The 25588-nt window shown below is 34.4% G+C and overlaps 2 protein-coding genes across 2 annotated transcripts in view; both read right to left on the bottom strand.

Moving 5' to 3' along the window:
- Positions 1-402: 402 nt before the first annotated feature.
- LOC134854035 (uncharacterized) lies at positions 403-7767 on the bottom strand. The gene is made up of 8 exons (XM_063870099.1): positions 7293-7767; positions 4691-4885; positions 3979-4182; positions 3358-3618; positions 2539-2723; positions 2030-2086; positions 1344-1540; positions 403-867 (listed from the first exon to the last, which is right to left on the bottom strand). The coding sequence occupies exons 1-8, from the start codon at positions 7624-7626 to the stop codon at positions 426-428; spliced, it is 1875 nt and encodes a 624-aa protein (XP_063726169.1). The 5' UTR covers positions 7627-7767; the 3' UTR covers positions 403-425.
- Positions 7768-7844: 77 nt separating this feature from the next.
- LOC134853853 (2-oxoglutarate and iron-dependent oxygenase domain-containing protein 2-like) overlaps positions 7845-25588 on the bottom strand; it is a 606153-nt gene continuing 588409 nt past the window's right edge. The window contains exons 2-9 of the mRNA XM_063869797.1: positions 18086-18248; positions 12393-12448; positions 12010-12115; positions 11722-11943; positions 11231-11327; positions 10772-10950; positions 8255-8388; positions 7845-8149 (exon numbers count right to left, since the gene is read on the bottom strand). Of these exons, the coding sequence (XP_063725867.1) occupies positions 8056-8149; positions 8255-8388; positions 10772-10950; positions 11231-11327; positions 11722-11943; positions 12010-12115; positions 12393-12448; positions 18086-18193 (996 nt within the window). The 5' untranslated portion in view covers positions 18194-18248 and the 3' untranslated portion in view covers positions 7845-8055. The remainder of the gene's footprint in view (positions 8150-8254; positions 8389-10771; positions 10951-11230; positions 11328-11721; positions 11944-12009; positions 12116-12392; positions 12449-18085; positions 18249-25588) is intronic.

Raw genomic sequence — 25588 nt, forward strand, 5'->3', positions numbered from 1 at the left:
TGTCTATGCTGAATCGTAATAAATTTATCCGAGGGTAGCTACTATTTGCGCTGAAAAACCTTCTAGCTACCCTGATGCAGAAAATGAAATAAAACATAGCCAATGGCAGATTGGAAAAGAGTAATGAACGCAAGTAAACATAAAAACAACACTTTGTTGAAAAAACCTTAACTTTCGAAATTCAAAGCAAAAAATAGATGCCTTTTGAGCTTTTTGAATTTCTAGAACGATTTATGTTGGGCGCTTTTCTGATAATATTAAGCCACCAAGATCTATATAAGTCTTCGATACGTTCATTAATCTTGAAAACCTGCTGCTTTGCTTTTTTGACTCTATCGAACGAATTGAGTTTTTTCCTACGAACAGCCAAATGCACACATACCGATACCGCATAATAATACATTAGAATTAGAACTTGAATTAAATTATGCAAGAATCTCTTTCACCTCATCAGCAGTCAGTTTATACTTTTCCAATAGTTTTTCACTCAATTTCAAGTGTTTTTCTGAGTGTTCCTTCATAATTTTCTTAGCTTCTTTCTCCGCCGTGTCCAAAATTTCTTTCACTTCTTTTTCAATCATCACCTGGTACTTGTCGCTGATTGGCCCGTTCTCTGCACATGGGTAGAATCGTTCGCCGAAACCATACTTGGTGACATATTTAGTGGCTGTTGCCCGCGCAACCTGGTAGTCAGAACTACATCCAGTGGTGTGTTTCAGCTTTCCCTCACCGACCAGAGCATCTTCGCCCAGTTTTCCAGCCAGTGCTACTGCGATTCTGCCAGCAATGAATTTTCTAGTTGGGAAGTCTTCGCTTATGTCGTGCCTCATGTGACCCAATGTGTTAGAACGTCTTTCAATAGTAACCCTGAAATAAATGAACAGCCGAATAGTTTTCGCAACGCAATATCGCGAGCAAAACATAATGACGGCGAAAAGGCACGAAAACCAGCTCATCGCTATTTTCCCACAAAAAAAAATTCGTAAAAAAAGTTTTTTTTTCTGGGAATGCCGAATACAAAACACAACCGGGTTTAAAAAGTTCCACGCAACCGGGCTTTTTTCATTAACGCTTACTGACACCGGCCATTAGAGAATTTTTTTTCACTAGAGAAGCCCAACGAAAGAACCTGGCTTCCTTAACACAAAAACAAAATGACTTTTACTATTGATATTCACAAAATGTGTCAATTTCAAGAAAGTGACATATTTGAATAATCATTTTGGTATTAAAAAAACTTATTTAGAACTCTCAGAGAACTCCACATTTAACAAGGGGTGCGAAAGAAAAAAATCCATATTTTCAGCTTCTCAATTTTGAGCTTTTTCGATCACTTGTTTTACCCGTAGTATGGAATTTTGAGATGATGAGCAACTAAAGTGTGTGCCGCCTCGTGGTACGCAGTATTCCTTAGTTCCTCCATGTCTTCCGGATCGCCCTTTTTGTTTTTCTCCCTTCCCAATTCCGTCTTCATCCTCGCCCAGTCCAAGTGCTTCATTTCAACTGTCGAATCACCATCATTGGCTGCTTTCAAAGCCGCCTGAGGTCAGGATGGTCAGGATTTTGACATATCCAATTATATTTCTGTGACCAAACTAATTTTTTGCCAAAAAGCTTTCGATTTAATTTTTAAAATAATAATTTAAACGAACAGTTCTAGGAAAAACCAAATTTAGAATTGTAAAAATTAGAAGAGCATTTTCAACAAACAAATGATACTTACTGCACCACAAATTAGAGCATTCTGACCAGTTTTTCGAACTGAGATTTTTTTGTCGATAGCCTTATCAAATTCATAGAATTGAAGATCGCCAATTGATATTAAAAATAGCCAAAGCCCAAACATTTGGTGAATTGAAGTCGATATAATTTTCAAAAACAATTATTTAAAAACAAACATTTCTTGAATAGAAAAGCCAACTTTAAATGAGAAACACGAGAAATTAATGAACTTTTCTCCACAGTTTTTACTAATTTTTCATATTGAAACAATAGGCTACTTTGATTCCAAATTATGCCAAAATCCTGCCTGATTTATTAAGTTTTCAATTGCCGCACCCGAATAACCAATTAGATTTGTAGCAAACTTTGTATGGAGTACAAGTATGAGAGATGCGTCCACTTAACTAAAAAATTTAACTAGAAGATGCATGCGTGGTAACATAAACCTAATTAAATGAAAAAAAAACTAACAATTGAGATGACAAAAAAACGCTACTTGTATCTAGATGAAGACCTGAATATTGCAACTGCCCTTTAACCAATCCAATTAGTTTATGGTATGAAATTTTTCCTTCTATGGAAATCCTCCCCAACAGAAGATATCGATAGCAATAATGCAGAGCCTAAGTCGAATATTTGTACTAGATTGCTGCAGGAAAAATTCTACATTTGTAGGTCATCTCAACCCCTCAGACAAAGACATGTAATGAGTGATACAATTTGCATATTTGTTGTTTTTTAGAATACTAGAACAAAAAACTGTTTATCAAAGTCAACTAATTACAAATTCTGGGGACCCATCTATCATACATGTACCTTTGTGACATCTAGCTTCCCGTCTGTCTTGACTCGTTTGATGTAATGTTGGACAAGCTTGATACGACCATCGGCGTCCGGCAACGACAATACTATCTTATTGTCAAATCGACCTGCTCTTGTCAGCGCAGGGTCCAGTACTTTACCCAAGTTTGTCGCTCCGATAACAATGATCCCATTATTTTCCTTTATTCAGGTTGACCACAAATAGCTTGGAAAAAAACACTTTGAAGTTCGAGCCAATAAAAAAAATAAAATACCAGGTGTTTTTGTTGCTGTAACGCCCTCGTAAGCAGCGCGAAAAAATGAAATTAGGCACGAAAATATTTTCTGTGAAGTTAATTTACCTGATTTTCTCCGCTTTTAACGAGAAAAAAAAACATATGAAAGACGAAAGTAACTATGCGTGAGGTCAAAAATGGACAAACCTCTTTTGAAAATTCAGAGCTCAGCCGCTTATGCCAGCATACTTCAATTTTCAAAACCTATTGTAACTCCTGTATAAATCAACCCAGCCAGTGATTACTGATAATTTTCCTAAACAGTTTTTCAATGGCTAATTTCAATTAGTCCACAGAAATACCAGGAAATATTCAGTCAACTTTGAACTTCGGGCTATTGCAATTCATTAGTTATTGGTTTTGCCCTATATGAAGAGAAAATCAAGTTATCTGATGTCCCAGAAAATATAATTACATACATAACTATAATTTGTTTGCTGTTTGCATTTGTTCAACTTTTACACGTATTTATGTAAAAGTTTGTGATAAAACCGCACAAAAATTACCAACACTCGATAATGATTATGTGGTCAACCTCCCTTAAATCCATCCATTTCGGCTAAAAATTGATTAATGGTTTGTCTTGAACTGCCTTGAGAGTTGCGATCTCCGCCAACAGCGTCAATTTCATCCACAAAAATAACACATGGCGCCGTTTTGCGAGCAGTTGCGAAAAGTTCTTTCATGCGACTCGCGCCCACTCCGACGAATATCTCGTCGAATGAGGATCCCGACCGGTAGTAGAAGGGAACTCCCGCTTCGGTTGCGACTGCACGCGCCATCATAGTCTTCCCAACACCTGTCACAAAAACAGATAAATTTTACTCACAGCTGCCCAACTATCAGCCCAGCCCCCCCCCCCCCTGATACTTGATTATTATGGGACAACCCATAAAAACGACCACCTGATTTTAGAGAAAGAGCAGTCGGACTGTACACAAATTACAAAAAAGGTATAAACTTTGCTCTAAAGTCAAGTAAAATGCGCAATTTTAACCCATATTTTATGACTACATTGCCTTTGGAAAGTTTCCGAGCATCTTTTTTACGCATCTTATCTATGTCACCAAAAGGCTATCGAAATAAAACTTTAAACTAAGAACTTAATTGTTTGAAATAAAATTTAATTGTTTGAATAACTTCAGTTAGCGATACTAGCCTGGGGGTCCCATGAGAAGAACACCCTTGGGCACTTTTCCCCCCAATGCCGCCAGCTGTCTTGGCTTCTTCAAGTAGAACACGATGTCTTGCAACTCCTCCTTCGCCTCGTCGCAGCCAACTATGTCTGCAAAACGCACTGGCTTGAAGTCCTCACTGCCCTTGGCTCCCTTCAGACGACCACGCATATTTCCGGTCGATTTTGCTGAAAACTGTAAGCTTTTTTAAACCGTTTTTCATACTAATTGTAAGTAAGTAAGCACACTTTGTAAGTAAATAAGCACATATACTATTTATACTAAGTAAGTAAGCACACTGATTTTTCTCTCGAGGGAACAAAAAATTTAGGGCATCACTTGAGATAAACTTATGCAGTGCACCAATTTTAACATTTGTTTTAAATAAATCCCTCTGATTATTTTCTAAGACCTAGAAACAAACAAAATTTCTAGTTCTAGAAAGACGAAAGACGCAGTCTCAAGTAATTGCCACATTAATTGCATGACTGTGCCAAATAACCTAAGTAATAGCAAAAATGACCCCTGCTCGTTTCTTGAGGGTGAGGCAACATTACACAGCCCAGAAATCAAAGTTTTTAACTAGGGGCACAACAGCTGTTTTCAGTAAAAAGCTAAACAGCAAGTATCTTGGAACTTTAGATGATAAAAAATGATCTGACATCAACTTTGACAGATCCAAAATGTCGTTCTTACCAGCGGGATCCAGACTTCCATTTGCAGCAGCACTCAGCCACGAGTTCTTATCTGAGTCCTGCCACGTGTAGAGCTTATACGACAGCCAGAAGCCGCAACCGGCAAAGGTGAGAATGACAATTTTACGGAAGATAAACACCATCTGGTTGCCTCCTTCCACCAGTTTACCCAAAGTAGCTCCAAAGCCTTTGCCTCCTGCACCCAGTTATGTCCAGTTTAAATTCTGGCACCTTGGTTTTGTTCGTAACTTTTTTGTATGATCTTTAGTATTAATGCCTAACCATTCAGCGACCGCTTTCAGCGCACTCGGGCTTCATTCATATTATTATTATTCATGTTCACACCAAACACCGTTTATTAAGAATAAAAATGACCCCGAATTTAAAATTCATTATGAAAAACCTTCCGAAAATCATCGCAAAATAATGCGTTGAGAAATTGTGACCAGCGGAGCAGAATATTTTGGCAAACAAGTTGAGAAAATATACGTTCAAATTCTACAAAATTTTTGAAAATCCCAGTAGCTGGAAAATTTTGTGTGGTTTCTGTATTGAAGCATAGCCCGTATTTACCCACATTCCAGGCAACTCTTTTGCAGGGTGAAACTTTTTTCGACTGAAGGTTTTTTTGGATCTAGAACTTTCACGTGATACCACTATTGCAGCCGAAATTGTTAGGGTCATTATAGACCTAAAGCTAGAGTTCAAAAGAGAGCTCGTCCTCGCTCAATATTATTGCTATGGCAGGCGTCAAACAATCGATCTGACGTTCTCAAAGTGACCGATTTCCATCATGCTAAGTGTTATGAATGTGAATCCGGTCAACAACCCGGAAACCAATACCACAGATTGCGTTGGTAACCCCCAAACTACAGATGGACAACTTGTGAGTATCTTGTCTAAAGATGTTAGTCAATTACAAAACTGGTGAAGGAACAGGAAAAAAAACAATGAAAATTTGCAAACAAGGCAAATTAAATTAAATTGCTGTATAGAGTTAGGGCCCAAGATCAGTATACATCAAAAGATAGTATTCTATTCTGGGACCCTCTCTTCAAAGCTCGGATGGTAAATGATGTTGTTGGGGAAACAGTGAAAAATTTCCACAATTATTTGAAACATGATTTGGGGTACAAACGTATTAAGGAATGCCACATATTCAACGGGGAGTATTGAGGAAATACGCCTTCTGTCATTTTCCTGTTCTTATACTTTGAGGCAAACAACGTTCTACCGAGCGCCTAAGCTTCTGAAAACGCAGAAGAAATACCAAAACAGTCGATTTAAAACAGAGGCGAGAACACAAAAAGCAAACTCTAGCGAGAACACAAAAAGCAAAGCAGGTCTATAGTGCACTAAGAAAAATTAGAAATAAGCCTCGAATTAGCAATAACTCGGCTATGCAATAACTTGGAGATTCGAACATGCGAGCTAGAGATTAAGAGTCTCGCACGCTAACCACTCAGCCACGGAAGCTTATCAAATACCAAACACTAGTCACAAATAAAGCAGAGAACAGATGCTATGCAATTTCCAATGCTACAGTAAAATTTCCAAATATTTCTTTTATTTGCGAGTTAGGTTAGAAAAAGAAGTATCGTAATAATACACTACGCTCATCGCAAGTGTAAATATATAAAATAACGTCTTCCAGAAGAAATTCGAATGGAGATTAAAAAATTAGCACAAAACTTGCGCATGATCACCAGCTCGCATAACTACGTGGAGCAGTTAATAGTACACGACCTGTCAAAAACTACTGGAACAGAACTTGTGAATGTACACGATGTAAAGAAATTGGCTCAATTAGAAGCAATCGAACGATAAAATTAGTAATGATAAAATGCATTACTAACTCTTACTTCTGTTAAACCCTGCATAAGGTCGAGTAACGTTCTCGCATTCATTTTCATTTTTTCGAATTTTTACCATAAATGTACTGGACCTTACGGATACGTAAGGCCATGTTTTTAATTACTTAAATTTCAAGTAGATTTCATATTATAGCAAAAAAATATCAGCGATTTCCGAGGGAAAAATAATCAATGATAGAAACGAAAGGGAAGGGGACAACCGCCCAAAATATCTCCACAGAAACTCTCCACGGAAAAATTAATTGAATCAGAAAAAAGTGGAAAAAACGAAAACATTTTGAACAAATGAATCAAATAACCTGCTTAATCTTTATTCAAGACTTTCAAGAAAAATACATCTTGGATATTAAGGCAGTTCCAGATTTCTTTAAGGTTTGAACATACAACGCGGTAAAATTATGTAGCTAAATTGTTACTTTTTCTAGGCATCTTTTTCTTTCGATATCTGTAATTCGATCAGAAAATTTAACGTTCGAGCAGGTACATATCTTACTGTGCGTGCGTAACGCTAGATTCACTTTTTTCTGCACTCGGCCTTTGAAAACAGACCTTCAGTTCTAATCGAGTGCTCCCCAATCTGTTGTCAGTCAATAATTTTGCTTGTTTTTGTTTCAGATAAAATACCATTATACATATAATAACAATTTATTAAAATTATTAATGTCTCCAAAAATTCTTTTAGATCTGCGCCAAATTACTTTGACTAGATATTAAACTGGACATCATTGCCTGCTGGTTCAGTTTGAAGACTAGCTCCCAGCATGGCCCCATGGTTAAAAGCAGTCTTGGCCGCCGACTTCTCCGACTTGAGAATCTTGCGTAGTTGCGACAACAATTCAGCATCACTCTTTTTATCATCGGCATCTCGGCGATTAAATATTTTAGAAATAGATGAATTTTTTTGAGATGACTCGGCTTTAATTCGTTCTATTTGCTGCTTCGTGTAGAAATATCGACAGCCACTTGCTGCAGCACAACTGAATTTTAAATTATTCTTGCTCAGCATTTCCGGCGATGAGCCAGTTAATGTTATTCGACCACACAAAACACTTCTGACAGGCATATTAGAATTTAATTTTAGATTTTTCAGATATGATTTCGGTAACTTTGCTCGGAGTCTCACGGTATTTTATAGAGCTGACTATTACCACGTGAGCAAAAATATTAACTCGATCCAGACCGACAATTTGAATGCGGAACCATTAAATCTGAAACGATAAGTAAGACTTTGTAAGCAGTACGTTTAAAAAATTATCAAGCTAGCCGAAAATAACGACAAAATAACTAACTAATTCAATTACTGTGTACTAAACTTCCAAATATTTAGATAAAACAAAATAATTTGTTCAATTCATCCAACAGAGAAAATGCAATTCATATCTAAATGGAAACCTTGCTAAATATTAAAACTAATTATCATTAACTATATTATCTGTACAGATACAACTGCTTTCCGTTATAAGTGTTTGTTGCTTCAACTGGCAATGATCAACTATGGCCGAAATCCGTCGTCCATACATTTCGTGGCCACAATCTCTGGAGAGTCCCAGCACATCGGACAAACTTTGTTCCGAACCGCACTGCTTCTTAAACACATCAATAGGGTTACAGTAATTAAAAATATGAAAACACCGGACTTCTGCATTTGTTTGAAACATCCAAAAAAAAAAACGCTCTGATCAAGAACATACCTGAGCCATAACACGAGGTTTGTTCTGATTCCCTGTTCGATGGGGGTGACGTAGTGCTTCAGCTGGCCCAGATGCAGAATGCCCATTCCCACCTCGTGCTCCAAGTGGATTCTCTCCCTGTCACAGTCCTCGTCCTGAAAACAAAGCAGATGTATCGATCGTAACTTAAAAAAGTCACCATTTGAGTTTTTTTTAGATTTAACCATTTAAAAAATCGCAGGTGTAACCATGCTCGCAATTATTTTAATTTCGTTTGATAGGTCCTCTGCGAATCGCAGAGGTCTTATCAAACCATGTTCAAATATATCCATCAGTTATTCTACACATTCCACAATGAATTATTTAATTAAACGAAGCTTTTTTTTGCGACTCGATGCCATTTTCTAACCCTAGAATTTTTTCGCGGTACCACTATTCCACCTAAAATCGGTTAGGCTGTGGTAGACTTGAAGCTATGACGGAGGATTTATTACACATTGAAAAAAAATTATTTGATCTCGTATTTCTAGTTGAAGCAGACCATTCGATTTGGTCTTAAGACGTTCTCTCTGGCATATAGTTGTTGCTAATAACGTAAGCTAGTCTACAAAATTATGAGCCTGAAAACAATTTATTACACGGACTTCGCAAACACTTGTGAGAACACGACCAAAAAGCTGCTGTATCAAGTGACATAAGAAGTAGAAATAAGCCTCGAATTAGCAAAAACTAGGCTACGTGTCGGATTCGAGTCTGCGACCTATCAAAATTGAAGCACTAACCACGGATGCTTAAAATCCCCAAAAACTAGTCACCAATAAAGCAGCTACACATGCTAATAAATTGCCAATTCGATGCAGCAAAATTAGCACCAAATACAAAAAGACACAATTTAATGTAATAAATCGCAAAACAGAAAGCCATAAAGCACATTATGTATAACATATGCATTTCACAAATTGCGAGATATATTGAGTTAGAAATTTCAGAAATGAATTTTTATTATTGTAGTTGATTGGAACAAATAGCTTTTTTCGCTTCATTTGACGAATTGAAAATGCATCAACTTTGTAAACTTAGTAGTATTCGAATATCAAAGCACATGCTATCAATATGCTGTAAAAAGGTGCCCCAAAAGTGGCACCAAAATTTGCGACTTGGGTTAGAAAATAAAGAAAGTTCTTACTAATACACTTTGCTTCGGAAGTGTAATTAATATTATTATTAATTTCTCGTGTAAAAAAATAAGGCTTCAAAGTTGAGAGGTAAATGCAGCCTTAAATGATATTTCTGGTTTGATATTATTGAAGTAGCTATCGAAAAAACAGAGCTAGGAACATATTGTCTCATTTTAGAAATCATACTAATTGTCATCTTAATTTTGATTAAAAAAAGAACCATAAAAAAGCCAAGACCTATAAAAAATCGAAATTTTCATCTCCAATTTTCAGATTTTTTAAATAGACCATTTAGCTATACCGGACAATCCCCCTCACTGGAAAAAGGAGTACTAGGTGTCCCGTAGGTTACGTAAAAATCAAAATGCAAAATTTCATATTTCTCAGAAAAAGACATCAGATAGTTTGAAGTGTTACAAAATTTTTAACCTTACGAAGAAAAAATATATCGAATTGATCTCTTTGAACTCCAAGAACTGGTCATGAGTGCCACTTTTTTGTCAAAAGTATGCCATTTTGAGAAAACTGGATCAGTCGGTATTTCTTGTAACTTCACTAGGAACTCAGTGAACCGAACTTAAAAAATCAAAAGTCAAACCGCGAAAAACCAAATTTGAGCTTGATCGAACTTCAAAATTTTTTCTAGAAAAAAATATACATACATCATCACGCCATATAATATACTATTTGAAATCGCACACCGAGTTGCATTTGATGAATATAGCTAACAGAGAGTTGAAAAAATGACAATGAACAAGGAGACCAAAAAAAATTCAAAAAATTTTCAAAGAAAAACATACAAAACTCTAAGAAATTGAATATATATAAAAACTTTAAGCTCATACAATTTCAACAATCTTTTATGATTCAATCTTTTTTGATAAAACTCACGCAAGTTGAGTAGTAGATTCAAAAATGGTGGACTTAATTAAGCCAACATTCAGGCCAAGTACTGCTGCAGTTGGACGTCTAATTTTGGTTGCCGTAAATGTTCAAAAGACAATAAAAGCCACGGCTCAGCACCAAAACTTATGAAAAATTGATGATTCAGGAAGCAAAATATTGATTTTAAGTTGAACGAGGATTTTTTAATTTTAGCGATAGCGACTACATATAGCGGTAGCGTAGCGCGCAAAAAAAATTATGCGAATAGCGCTTCAGCGAATTTCTCATTACCGATCAAAACTCTGAACACAATCTATAAAAACGACCTCACTACGATTATGGCCCCTTGGAAGAAATGGATTTTTATATCTAGGGTTGGCGATTTTAAGTAGTGGCCAACAGAGAAGGGGAGAGATTGTCCAGTAAACCCGAGTATTCAATTACCCTCGCTGATGACAAAGGTCAATCAACTTACATTGGCCATGCCCATGAACACCAGATTGGATCCCTGGACCTGGTCTGCCTGCATGCATACATTGAGAGTGACCTCTGCGTTGTCGTAGTGTTTGCCCAGCTGTTTGTCCCCACTTCCGTCAAACACTGTCCCGTCGAAACTGTACTTCACTGTGAAGCCCCTATGCGACTCACATTCACCTGCAGTACTAGTAAGTCAATCTAGGGAAACACTAATGAAAGCGAAGCTAGGTTATGATCAACTTTAATTGGGTCAGTTTATAAAACGGTCTGACCAGGTAAAACGATCAGAGTACAATATTTATTGTTCTGAATTTAAGAGAAAGTCAGGAATGTATATGCTAGGGGTGATTTTTTTATTCAGACCAATTTCCGAAAGAAATTTGTAGAGGGGTAATCGAAAACACTCAAACTTGAATACAAAAAGGTGTTAAGTAATTTATACGAGGTGTAGTTTAACCTATGGTGTCAGAGAAGACTGTGTCCACTATGGGCTGCAGATACTCTTCTCTCAGCACTGTCAGCATCTCATCCATGCCCAACTCCTTCATTAACACCTGCAAACACATAACAATTGACAATTCCCAACATATTCCAGCAAGCCATTCACAAATTGCTATTTGCTTGGCAAAACATATTTTTTACATTTCAAGCTAACTAAGGTTAAAATGGGCCTGAAGTCAAAGAAACAGTGCACTGCAGAGGTACGACGTTTTGAATTTTTATTTTTAGTATATCCGTGATAGGCAAGTGATAAGCGAAAAGTTATTTTAAAAACTTTTCTAGATATGCGTGGATTTTTAAAGTAAGTAGTCCACTGGCAAATTGCAATAAAATCAGACAATTTGAACAAACATTTGTCTATTAATTTTCACATGCGTGGCAGGGAGACGAAAAAAGTAATACTTATTAGCATTAAAATTAAATTTTGATTGGTATTTTGCTACTAACGCCGTTGTGGTTCATAGAGTTCGGTCTTCCCAGAACGATCCCATCATAGTTTGAAATGTGATTAATTTCCTCCAAGAACAAATTAATGAAATCTTTCGTGAACACTCGAAAGGTGAACACTTTCACTTCTTCGTTCGGATATCGAGTCGCGTCGATCAAATCTCTATCGCCCTTTTTACATGCGGCCACCAGAGATTTGAACGAATTTTCCAGGAAACATTCCTATAAAAACACAACTGTTGATTTCGACCAAAAATATTTCTCAATTAACAATTTCGAAGAACGTGCATCGAACGTATAAATATTCTTGTGAAGTGGTTTGTATAGCTTTCTGATGTGTTGCAGTCTTTCATAGGCCTTTGAATCCTCTTGCTTCTTACTGTCTTGCAAGGCTCTAAAACAATTTTAATACAAAATTTTCAAGGAGCTACATCGAAACTTTGATTATCGCTTTCAATAAGATCTCTGACTTGATTACCTATACTTCCTGATATCTTCGATTTTGCTATTTTTCAAAGTTAATTTAATTTGATATGATGGTATGGTCAAGGTTTCAAATATTAGTTGAAGGCTGGAATGATCAATTTTGAACTCACCCTCAATTTTGATTGTTAATGAGTAAATCGCTGGTTTTTATTTTTTCACTTGGATTGCAAAAAATTGCTGCTCACTTGATTTGTTGTGAGATCTCATTAATTTCGTCGTTGTTGTACTTCTCTGAAAGCATCTGAAACGAAAAGTTGGGTCAATTTTTTTGAAGATTTTGATTTTTTTCCCGAGTAGTCTCAAATTCAAACAAGGGTAGCCGGCAGCTGTACAAATTACCAGCAGGATGCGACTTCATTAACCTAAGCGAAGCATCAATCAAAACATAGCCAACAGACAGTTGGACAACAGTCAATCAACGCAAGGAAACAAAAAAAAACACTCTTTTTGAAATAACTTCAACTTTCGAAATTCTAACTAAAATCATAGCCAACTAAGTTGGAAACGAGTAATAAACGGAAGGAAATAGAACAAATAAACTGACTCGTTTTTTGAAAAAAACTTCAACTTTTGAGCTTTTTTGATAAAATTAACCCAATTTGAGAAAACTGAATCAGTAGATTAAATTTGTTATTTCGCTGGGAAATACGATTTATTTCAATTTTCGAAATCAGAAGTCGATCACGTAGCGTGAAGGAGTTGAGCGCGAAAAATTAAAATTGAGCGTGAACCACTTGCGATACAAAACAAGAACACTGCTAAGTCGAAAAAAATTTCGAAAACCTCGAAAAAAATTGATCTATTCAAAAGAATAGGGCTACTTTTGAAACAAAAAAGCAAGCCAAGACAAAATAATGTAAAATTCGCATCGAAAGAAAATTTACCGAGCGGTAACCAAGCCGAAAATACCCTAGAGGAAACCCTTTAAGCTGGAAAAAAAACCCTCACCCTTAAAACACACATACACACGCACAAAAAAAAACTTTTTCGCTCCTCGAACGACGCCATATGATGCCTCTAAGACAATGCAATATAGGCCGAATCTTATTAAACCGGAAAAAAGAATAAAAAAGAAAATTCAAACATTTTTAGGACTTCGCCCTCAAAACACACACATACACAAACTTCTTTGCTCGCCGAAAGACGCAATATGTGGCCACTAAGCTGATATAATAAAAGCCGAAACTAATAAAGCTGGAAAAAACAAAAAAAAATTATGAAGTCCTCCTCACCCAAAAAAAAACACATACCATCACAAACGTTTCGTTCCTCCTCGAACGACGCAATAGAAGCAATAAAAGAAGGAAATCACTGAAAAATTAAGCTGAAAAAATTACTTGAAATAGTCGAAAAAGCAACAATTGAAAAACAATATATTTTTGTCTCGAATGATGCTCATGAGCAGGCCTAGCAAGCATTGAGAATCAATGACCGAGTTGCAACTAAGGCGACAAAAATCGGGAACACCATCATTAAGCCGAAAACGTAGTCAGAATTTTCTTTTACAAACCATCCCGCCCAAAACACGTAAAAGCATTTTATCATACCCCTTGAATCTACGCAATATAAGTTGACTAAGCCGATATAGCCTTATCTGACTGATTAACCAACAAATAAATAAAACTATTCAAAATCAGAGTTGGTAATTTTATTCGCTACAGAACAATTTTCAATTATAGTAAACACCGTTTGAATGAAAAAAAAACTCAAGCACTGGAAAGAAACTAATTGAAAAGTGTAGCACAAATCTAAATGTCATTTGGAAAAAAGACAATCAGCCGAAAGAACTTAGGATTAAAACCCCAATCTGACCATTTTTCCATTTAATATATTTGAAAAATTAATTTCCATCTAAAATGGTCTAAGAAGTAGTTTTAATTGAATTTTATAACATAGGCGCTACGCGCAATACACCGAAGGCATAGAAACTGAAGCAAAAACCAAACAACTTGAACAACTAATAATTGAAGAATAACAGTTCTAGAACAAAAAATCGTACTAATACATGTATACACCAAAATTTTGCTATATCGAGAAAGAGCCTGAAATAACAGTTCTAGAACTAAAAATCGTACTAACACATGTATAGGTTAAATTTTTGATATATCAACGAAGATCATAAAATAACACTTCTAGAACTAAAAATCGTACTAACACATGTATACATCAAAATTTTACTATATTGACAAAGAGCCTGAAATAACAGTTCGTGAGCTAAAAATCGTACGAACACATGTATACACCAAAATTTTGCTATATTGGCAAAGATCATGAAATAACAGTTCGAGAGCTAAAAATCGTACTAACACATGTATACGTCAAATTTTTGCTATATTGACAAAGATCATGGAATAACAGTTCTAGAGCTAAAAATGGTACTAACACATGTATACACCAAAATTTTGCTATATTGACAAAGATCATGGAATAACAGTTCGAGAACTAAAAATGGTACTAACACATGTATACAATAAAATTTTGATATATTGACAAAGATCATGAAATAACAGTTCGAGAACTAAAAATCGTAATAACACATGTATACACTAAAATTTTGATATATTGACATAGATCATAAAATAACAGTTCGAGAACTAAAAATGGTACTAACACATGTATACGCTAAAATATTGCTATATTGACGAAGAGCCTGAAATAACAATTCTAGAGCTAAAATCGTACTAACACATGTATACACCAATATTTTGCTATATCGACAAAGAGCCTGAATAAACGTTGTAGAACTAAAAATCTTACTAACACATATATACACCAAAATTTTGCTATATTGACAAAGAGCCTGAAATATTGACAAAGGACCTGAAATAACAATCGTAGAACTAAATGTCGTACTTACGCATTGTAGATCAATTTCTATAGCTATAATAAAATACAAAAGATTGTGTTTGTATGTGTAGCAAAACGCCTCCTGTTTTACACCTAATACAAGTATACACAGACCAGTTAATTGAAACTACAGTGTACCTATTACAAGTATACACAGATCAGTTAAACTAAAGAAACTGTGTACCTAATACAAGTATACACGATCAGTTGATTGAAACTACAGTGTACCTAATACAAGTATACACAGCAGTTGAAATAGAAAAACTGTGTACCTAATACAAGTATACACAGACCAGTTGATTGAAACTACAGTGTACCTAATACAAGTATACACAGCAGTTGAAAAAAAACTGTGTACCTAATACAAGTATACACAGACCAGTTGATTGAAACTACAGTGTACCTAATACAAGTATACACAGCAGTTGAAATAGAAAAACTGTGTACCTAATACAAGTATACACAGATCAGTTGATTGAAACTACAGTGTACCTAATACAAATATACACAGCAGTTGAAAAAAATAGAAACAGTAATTGACAGTAGTACCTCGGAAGCATCGTGCTGATGTCCATAGGTATATGAGAAGCTGTAATTCAAATCAAGATGCTGGAGAATTTTAACTTTGGAAGTAGACGCATTGATGAAAAAGTTTTCTGTGGACAGCATTTGACAAAATATCTCTTTCACAGTTGAAATTAACACGCCACCATGGTCAAATTCAGTAAGTCTACTGAGCCGATCTCTGATGCAAGCGCTTGACAACAAAAGCTGAAGAACAGAATTGAGATAGCAACTGTTGTCATCATTTGCAATGCCCGTGGGTCGAAATGGCTCCATTACATGACTGAAAATAGAAGTAACATAAAATTTAACATTTTGCTTTACGTTATTGAGTCCACGCTCCAACAAATTCTTTTTTGAGAAATACAAAAGCAAATTTGAAAATTAATTACCGGACAGATATAACTATAGATAAATCTTTAAAATAAATAATTTAAAATCATTTTTGATGTAGCTGCAACCCAAAAGCAAGTGGACAAATCTCGTTGGCAGCGTTCCCTGTAAATCGTTGTACGCTAATTGGTGATATACAGATCTTTCTGAAAATATCCTAAACAGAACAATAAATTGAAAATCATTTTTTGCTTTTAACTACATAGCTAAGAAGTAAAACATCAAATTTCACAATCAAACAACAAAGACGCTAACTAAATAAATAAATAAATGAACGAACAAACCAACAAATGAACGAACAAACCAAAAATAAATAAACATAAATAAATAAATGAATAAATAAATACATACATGAATAATAAATAAAAGCAAAACTAAATGAAAGAAAATAATTAAATAAATATAGCAATAAATATCAACGAATAAACAAAACACACCTGATAAATAAATAAACAATGAAAAAATAAATCAATACATAAATAAATAAATACATACAAAAATAAATAAATAAATAAATAAATAAATAAATAAATAAACGCAAAACTGAAATGTACAAATAATTAAATTAACATGAAAAAATATATATCTCATGAACAAATAACCAAACAAACAGACCCATAATATAAATAAATGAATTAAATAAATACACATACATAAATAATAAAAGCAAAACTAAATGAAAGAAAGAATAATTAAATAAATATAGAAATAAATATCAACAAATAAACAAAACACACCTGATAAATAAATAAGCAATAAAAAAATAAATCAATACATAAATAAATAAATAAATACATAAATGAATACATAAATAAATAAATATATAAATAAATAAAAGCAAAAGTGAAATGTACAAATAATTAAATAGACATGAAAAAATATATATGAACAAATAACCAAACAAACAGACCCATAATATGAATAAATGAAAATAAATAAATGAAATAAATACACATACATAAATAATAAAAGCAAAACTAAATGAAAGAAAGAATAATTAAATAAATATAGAAATAAATATCAACAAATAAACAAAACACACCTGATAAATAAATAAGCAATAAAAAATAAATCAATACATAAATAAATAAATAAATACATAAATAAATACATAAATAAATAAATAAATAAAAGCAAAAGTGAAATGTACAAATAATTAAATAGACATGAAAAAATATATATGAACAAATAACCAAACAAACAGACCCATAATATAAATAAATGAAAATAAATAAATTAAATAAATACACACGCAGAAATAATAAAAGCAAAACTAAATGAAAGAAAGAATAATTAAATAAATAAACAAAACACGTGATAAAAATAAACAAAAATAAATATGTACATACATAAATTATAAATAAATATAAGCAAACTAAACATAATTAAATAAATAGAAGAACAGATAATTAAATAAATAAAGATGAACAAATAAAGAAACAAACATACGCAATCACGTGACATAGCGCGATATAGTCCAGCCCACATGATAATTGATAACTGTGGACGTTATTTGTCGACACTTGACAACAGACAACATTAAAAAAAAACCCGTTACACGATACCATAACACCTTGACTAAAGTCTTCGGTGTAATAAGTGTAGTTAGTGCAAAATGTACATTCACGTGCAAAATATGTAACAGAAGTTGCTTACGGAGAAAAAAATCTAGTTCTCAATTACAAGTTACTTCAAATAATCGGTCATAGCTGAAATAACTCATTAGAGGTAATTATAGCTGAAATATATTTAGCAGTTCAGTAGAAATAGATCAACATTCAAAGTGCAAATTTGTCAAAAAAACGGAAAAATTCAGCCCAGTTATTTGTTTTGACAATGAGATAAATTTTTAGATTTCTTTAAACCAAATTCAAATCGAAAAAGGGCTTTATATTATAACACACAATATTCCCATACCATCCTTCCTTGAGTTACCTAATATCAGGCAAAAACAAAACGCCTGTTCAAATTCAGTAAGTGCTCGGAATAAAAAAAAGTAGCAGGCTGCTGTACAAGCAGGTAGCATGTACGAAGCTTAGAGCAGTATAGCAAACCACCACTGCTACCTTCTCACCTGTTGGTAGTCTTGAAGGAATTGGGAGTGGTTGAAGTATCGAAAGTGGTAGCCATACTTCTCCAGGTACAGATTCAGATACGCATAGCACCCACATTTGTACGACATCTCACTTCGCCAAACTTGATTTAATTTATCTAAGCTACCAGTTACAGTCAACTCTGAAAAATGGCTGAAATAATAAACTTCACATTTTAACCCGAATCATCCTATGAAGTTTGTTATACAATTAGATATCATGTGAAAATGAATGATGCAAGTACATTTCGGAGCAAATACTTTTAACTTTCAACTTTGTTATCGCTTGAGCTAATACTTTTAACTTTGTTCACATACGTAGCTAGACCAATCAGTTTGATCTTGGAAAATGGCGGATCAATTCAACAATGTCTCTCCCCCCTCCCTATCCGAGGGGGAGAGATAGCTCAATAGGTACTTGAGGCATGTTTATATCGACTTGAACTACTTTTAGGCGAATAAAGCTATACGCCAGGTTCAGATTCTCCAGCAAACGCGGGGGAACTAAAACTCACAATATTAAGTGGAAAAATGGACAAATTAGTCGCATATAAAACCTGCTTTTTTCCGTTTTTAATGAAAAAAATGGTCAGCTGCATACATTGTGAGGATATTGTAGGATTTTTTGGCATAAACAGAGGCCAGAGCACTAAACCTGGTAACTTCCTTACTTCAAAGCAAGGATAGCCTCTAACAAAAATCTGAAAAAAAAACCCGGCACAAAAAAACTCGTCTCCCAATTGATTGCGAGCTATTTACACTGAATCCAACTAGAAGCATTTGAAAACGTCTTTGAAAGGGTTTTGTCGTTTTTCCTAGGGGGAGGGGAGGTAGATCGATAAATGGCTAATTATGGGGGGTCATTGCCGTATTGATCCAAAATAGCCATCTTTTGCTATGGTCACCTTTATCAGACAAAAATGTTTTTCGAGTGATCAGTTCTTGAGATTAATTCAATAAATTTCAATTGACAACACTTGAACCCTATGAAAACAATTCCATAACAGCAAAATATGAACAAACAAACCAGTATAGAAAAGTATTGTAAAAAGTCATAAGACTATCGAAAGAGTTCTGTTTTCATAGTCTTGAGTTCGGTTTTCAAATTAAAACAAACCTTAACCTCGCTTTTTAGAATTATTCGGAAACATCCATTTCTTTCATAATACCACAGAGACTAAGCAGAGCTTCGCACCACTTACGATACAACAAAAGAAAAATAACAAAAAAAAACGGAAATGTTGAAAAAACTATATCTATCATAATGATTAAAGCTAGTTTTGAAACACTAACATGCCGAGACAATAAAATGAGAGATTAGCATCGGAAGATAATTTACCCAGCGGTAGCAAAGCCGAAAATACCTTGGCAGAAACCCTTTAGTAAAAAAAATCAACCTCAGAACACCCAAAAACTTTATGAAACAGCAAATGAAACAATATGAGACAACTGAAACAATATGAGGCAAATGAAACAATATGGGACAACTAAACCGATATTATATGAAACAATATGAGACCACTGTGAAACAATAATAAAACAAAATGAGACAAATAAACCGATATAATATAGACCGAAACCTATTAAGCTCAAAAAAAGCAAAACAAAAAAGGACGAAAAAAAAAAAGTTAGTAAGCCCCCCTCGTCTTCAAAACACAGACACACACACACACATACAGACGCACACACACAGGCACACACACACACTTTTTTCGATCGTCGAAAGACGCAATATGAGGCCGAGAAAACGATCTAGTATATGCCGAAAACTATCAAGCCGAAAAAGAAAAGAAAAAACAAAGCCGAAAAAATTGTTGCAATGAAAAACTTGAACTATAATTTCTATTAAAATTTTGTGCAATCCAGAGATGAGCATAAAAAACATATTTCCATTGAAGCGATTCGAAATTAGGTCACTAAGTCGATAAAAAATAGGCCGAAATCATTTAGGCAGAAGAACGTTTTTAAGCGAAAACAAAAAAATGTATACGATGTCAAAGTTAAAAAATTTATTGAAAAAACACGTATAAGGATAAACAGCGGGTGTAATAGACTAATGAGCGCACATAGACACACATAGTGCATGCATACCTTGTACTGCATACCTGCTGAAATATGCGAAAGAAGTTGTTTACGGGAAAAGTCTATTACCCGATTGCAATACCCTTGGTTATCGCAAAGGTAATCAACAATTACAATGAAAACTTTTTATAATATCAATTAAAACTTAAGAAATAAGAAATCTACGGAAAATAGGTTTATCCACAGACGCGAAGCGGAGCTTCGCGCCACTTCGATACCACCACAAAACAAAGCATTGTAAGCTAGCCACCAGCAAGGCAATTGATAAAATGATGAGCGTGTCGATAACGAATGTCACGAAAAACGTCAAAAGATGTTCAATTTAAGGACCACAAAAAGGTTGAGAAATACAATCGCTAAAACAGCAGTAACAAAAACTTTCCGACAACTCAGCCGATAAAACTGAGGTAGATGCCAGTAGAGCCAAAAACAGTGGAATTGAAAAAATTTGAGCTAAAAATTTGAACCACCAAGCATTTGAAAAAAACCAGTGAGAAACGCTCATGAAGCCGCAGCTAAGGCGACAACACGGGTAGACACTAGTTAAGTCGAAAAAAATCATGACAAGATTAGTTTTGGGCTAGAAAAATATACAGAGGCGAAGCGGAGCCTCGCATCACATGCGCTACAACGCTAGCTCAGCATTGCATGCTAGCGATTAGAAAGCAAGGGAAAGTCATTGGAAAGTTTTTTTGAAAAAATTAAAAACAACCGAGAAACACACCATAAAATTAGATTATAGTACTTACCGAGCGGCCACAAAGAAGACAACACACGAGCAGACGCCCATTTAGCCGAAAACAAAAAATGCCATGAGAAACTTTTAAGATCAAATCTAAAAACTTACCAAAACCGACCTGAATTATATTTAAACACAATTATAAATTTTCACCAATCAAAACATATAGAATAAATTCCCTTTAGCCGCTGAAACAAAAGGAAAAGACTTTCATTGAAAAAAAAACATGAAATCGTTGTTGACAAAATAACAGCAAAACCGTTTAAATAAGAAAAAAGTGATGTTTTGCATAATAAACCGACAGAATTAGGCAACCAAACGAGTCCGACCATTCAATTTTTCCTAGATAAAAATCCATTTCCAACATAATGAAAAAAAGGTCCGGCCGGGACTCAAAGCCGAGACCTTTGAGAGGAACGGCAACCTTGCAAACTCTAGATCAAATTCAATAATAAAATTCAACTCGTGACATTAAAAAAACAATTTTAATACAAAACAGTGAATAGAAAAAGAGACGAAGTCAAAATCTTTCTTTGAATTAAGTTGAAAAAAAAAGAAACTTGAAAAAAATCGAAAAAACTACTGAGGCAAAAACTTCATATGTTTGTCTCAGATCATTTTCTTAGGGCACTAAAGCACAAAAATTTGTTTTTTTTTGCCAAAGTACGCAAAAATAGGAGAAATAAACTAAATAACATAAGCCACAACCGTTTCATTGGGAAAAAAAATCAAAAACCTAGAAAACACACACTCGAAATCTTTCAAATATCTTTCAAGTTACAAACTGGTTAAATCGGAAGAAAAACGCATTTTGTAAAAACAAAAATCATGAAAAACATGCCAAAAAGATAAATGCATCTGAAAAAAAAACGGAAATTGAGCCGACAAAAATTAGGACAAAACCCAAGAATCCGAATCAAAAATTGATGCAATAGTTAGATTTTAAATTTCAAGAAATTGAGCATGACAGCAGCCAACACCTGAAAATAGCTGCATGTATTCCTCTGAAAGATTTGTAGGGGCCCCCAGTCTCACACGCATCGTCAAGGTGGGACCGGCTACGGCGAAATGGATGACATTGACATCCACGCTCCCGGTTGATTTTGCATTGCGTAGAGCCGGCGGCAAAAAAACGGGAAAAAAGTCTTGTTTCGGATTACAGGACTTTAACTCTTGCAAGTGTTGCAATTGAAAACTATAAACCCACTCCCCCCGTATCTGGAAACACAAAAAATTAGAGAATTTAAACGCAATGTGAGGCGAAACGCTATCAATAAACGCAATGTGAGGCCAGCAGACAAAAATTTAATCAACGAAAAATTTTCAATAAGAAGAAACCATGAATTGAAACGCAAATTCCCTCATTCAATAAGCCTTCAGGCAAAGTGTATAAAGCGTAATTAATCCGACAATACTTAATCAGACTGAAGTTATTTAATACACCCTTTACAGCGAAAAAAAATAAACAAGAAATTACACTAAATTGGATCTATGTTACTTACAAATTACAGGATTTATATTACTTCCAAATTAAAATCAAATTCAATTTTAAAAACACGACTTCCATCTGAATAAAATTTACGCTGTGCACTTAAGCGGACAACACTGAGCAGACAGATAATACAGCGACAATTAGATTTTTCACAAAAACTTTCATATCGAGAGCACTGATATAATTTCTTAAGTGTACTGTAACATCAGTAGTACCGTATTTTATTCACATTTTCATGCCAACAAGTGAAAATACACGTACAGTCTAAAAATTCAAGTGATTTTGTTATGCACGTTGTTCACCCAAAAAAGTCTTTACTCGGATTTATTACCACTTGCTAATCGCAAGCGTAATTAGTTGAGTTCAAAACCATTAGCTAATAAATTTGACTCGGTTACGTTTTTTTATACCTCTAATTCAGGCCACCTAAAACTTGAGCAATAATATCAACCATACATACATATGCGCCAATACTCTTTAAGTTTAAAAACGTTTTACGGAGCTATAACTAAATTCCCATTATATTCGTAATTTTAGAAAATAAAGTCAACTATGCCGACGCAAGCCATGAAACAGACAAAAAGTATTCTCTAGATTTCTGTTAGAACTAGGTGTATGAGAACAATTATGTAGTCTGCAAAAGTACGTAGTACAGTTTCACGCACATTACGAGGCCAAGCTCTGCACTGGATAGGAGGACAATTTTGTGTCTGTAAGTTCCTGGATTCCAGAGACAAGTCTTAAAATATGTTCCAAAATGTAAGTGGATTCCACAAACAAAAATTCAGTGGATTCCGCATTCATATACCTGTAACGTAAATTTTGTCGGCACATTTGTTTTGTTGCGGATTCCGCAACAAGCAAATATAGCTAGTTATTTGGATTCCAAAACTGTAAGTGGATTCCGCAAAATGTAAGTGAGATTAAGTGAATATAAGTGAATATTTGCAGGAATTGAGATTGATGGCAAGAATTGGGATCGAAGTTGTGTTACAGGAATCGGGATCGAAGTTTGGTTACAGGAATCGGGATCGAAGCTTGGTTACAGGAATCGGGATCGAAATTGGGTTACAGGAATTGGGATCGAAGTTGGTGACGAAGTTAGTCAGATCGAAGTTGAGATCGAATTGAGACTGGTAGACGGCGTCATGTATTGTTGGTGAACCGTTGTTGGTGAACACCTGTAGTAAATAAAAGATTTAAGATAAAACGTTACCACATATAAACATATATGTAAATGGAATCCGCAAACAAAATGCGGATTCCACTTACAATTTGCGGATTCCACTTACAGTTGCGAGATCCGCAACAGCTCAATTTAACGAAACAAATGTTTTATCATTTGTTTGTGGATTCCACAAACTGTTCTGGATTCCACAAATACTGTTGCGGATTCCGCAAATTCGCATATTTTTGGAGCGATTTTGAGCGGTACAATGATTTAGGTATTTGTTTGTGGAATCCAAAACAGCATAGAAGATCAAAGAAAAGTAACAATGCTGCAGATTCCGCGACAAAACTGATTTTGGCCTGTTGCGGATTCCGCTTACAATGCAGAGAATGCACAGCTTGGCCTCGTAATGCAGTAAAACAAAATCTATGGGAATTTGAGTACGTCAAAACATAATTTTTCTTTATTTTGAGGTAAATCTACATGTTCCCACCATTCTCAATGTTTCAACAACAAACTGCAGCAAATGAAAACGCGTTCAATTTCAAACATTTTCAAACGCTTTCAATTTCAAACGCTTTCATTTGACATTTACTAGTTTGTGATAAAAAAGGAAACCAATTTAAAAAACATAACCAACAAACAAATGGAAGAGTCCATGAACGCAAAGAATTTTTTTTTTCGAATTTCAACCAAAAAGTATTTGGCCTTAAAGCTCTCTGAATTTCAAAATCAAGTTAAAATTGGCATTTTTGATAAAAAATTTATCCAAATTTGAAAAAAACTGGATTTTTAGAAAAACTTTTTATTCTGCTGGGAAATCTAAATTCCACTTTCAAAGCTATAAATCGATCACTTTTTTTGCAACATTTCAGCTTAAATAACTGGAAAGTGCATTTTGCATTTCTTCTAGCAAATGAACTTGATTTGAACTCAAAAAGAGCATATTTATCTAGGGAATTCACATCTGCATTTATAAGTATGAATTCACTTCTTTTGTTGTTAAAGCATTGTATAATTTTTCCTGAAGAAACTAATTAAAAAAACCACGATCTGTATAAAAGTCTGAATTACGCTCATCGACTCTTAAAAACATAGCCAACAGATATTTGGAACAGTGTGATAGACTAGCGAAACTGAAAAACAAGTTGAATGAAAATTTTGAACATTTTGCAACTTTCGCATTTCTAAGAAAAAAGTATCCCACTTTGAGGCTCTTTGAGGTCCAAACCTTGTTTTGGCACTGTTTTTGTAAAATTATCCCATTTAGAGAGATCTTTATCAAAATGTATTTTTTTATTCCGCTGCGTATTACAAAAATGTAAGTAAATTTTTGAAAGTCCGATAGCGGAGTTTGCCGTCAGTTAAAAAAGGGAAAGAAATGAACTTTAAAAGAAATCATACGTCTAACAGCAAAAAAATGAACCAGAAAACAACAAAAAATCATTCACGACTTAATGCGAAAATGAATTCGTTATTTTACACTTAAAAATGAATCAAGTGTATGTGTTTATTACGATTGCAAAACAAATTTGCAAAACACTGAACTCAAATTCGCACTACTGCTAGCAGAGACAGAGAGAGAGAGAGAGAGAGAGAGAGAGAAATTGGATCAAGACCAGGAAAAAGTTTTCTAAAAAGCTCTCTTTACAATTGTAATTAACACAATTTTTACCTTTCGAATTTCAGAAGACGAAATCTATCACGTTTAACTCTTTCAATACTCTTCTACAATTGCATATTAGTTGCAAAAAATTAAAAAATTCAATTGACGCAATTAAATAGAAAAAGTACCGACTTGTTTTTTAAACAAAAAACATCTTTCAAAATTCGAAGAAAAAATAGATTCCCTAAAAACCTCTTTGAAATTCTACAACAAATTATGATTAAAACTTTTTCGATAAAATTGACCCAATTCGAGAAAACTGGATCAATGAGTTAATTTTTTTATTTCACTGAGAAAACTGAGAATTAAATTCCACTTTCGAAACTAGAAGTTCG

Source organism: Symsagittifera roscoffensis, chromosome 9 (assembly GCF_963678635.1).
Source record: "Symsagittifera roscoffensis chromosome 9, txSymRosc1.1, whole genome shotgun sequence".
NCBI lineage: Eukaryota > Metazoa > Xenacoelomorpha > Acoela > Convolutidae > Symsagittifera > Symsagittifera roscoffensis.

Coding starts and splice junctions, on each gene's coding strand:
- LOC134854035 (XM_063870099.1), bottom strand. CDS start 7,626: ATGCCTGTCAGAAGTGTTTTGTGTGGTCGAATAACATTAACTGGCTCA. Junction 4,183..4,690: donor TGGAAGTCTGGATCCCGCTG/GTAAGAACGACA, acceptor TACAGTTTTCAG/CAAAATCGACCGGAAATATG. Junction 1,541..2,029: donor TTGAAAACTTAATAAATCAG/GCAGGATTTTGG, acceptor TCCTGACCTCAG/GCGGCTTTGAAAGCAGCCAA.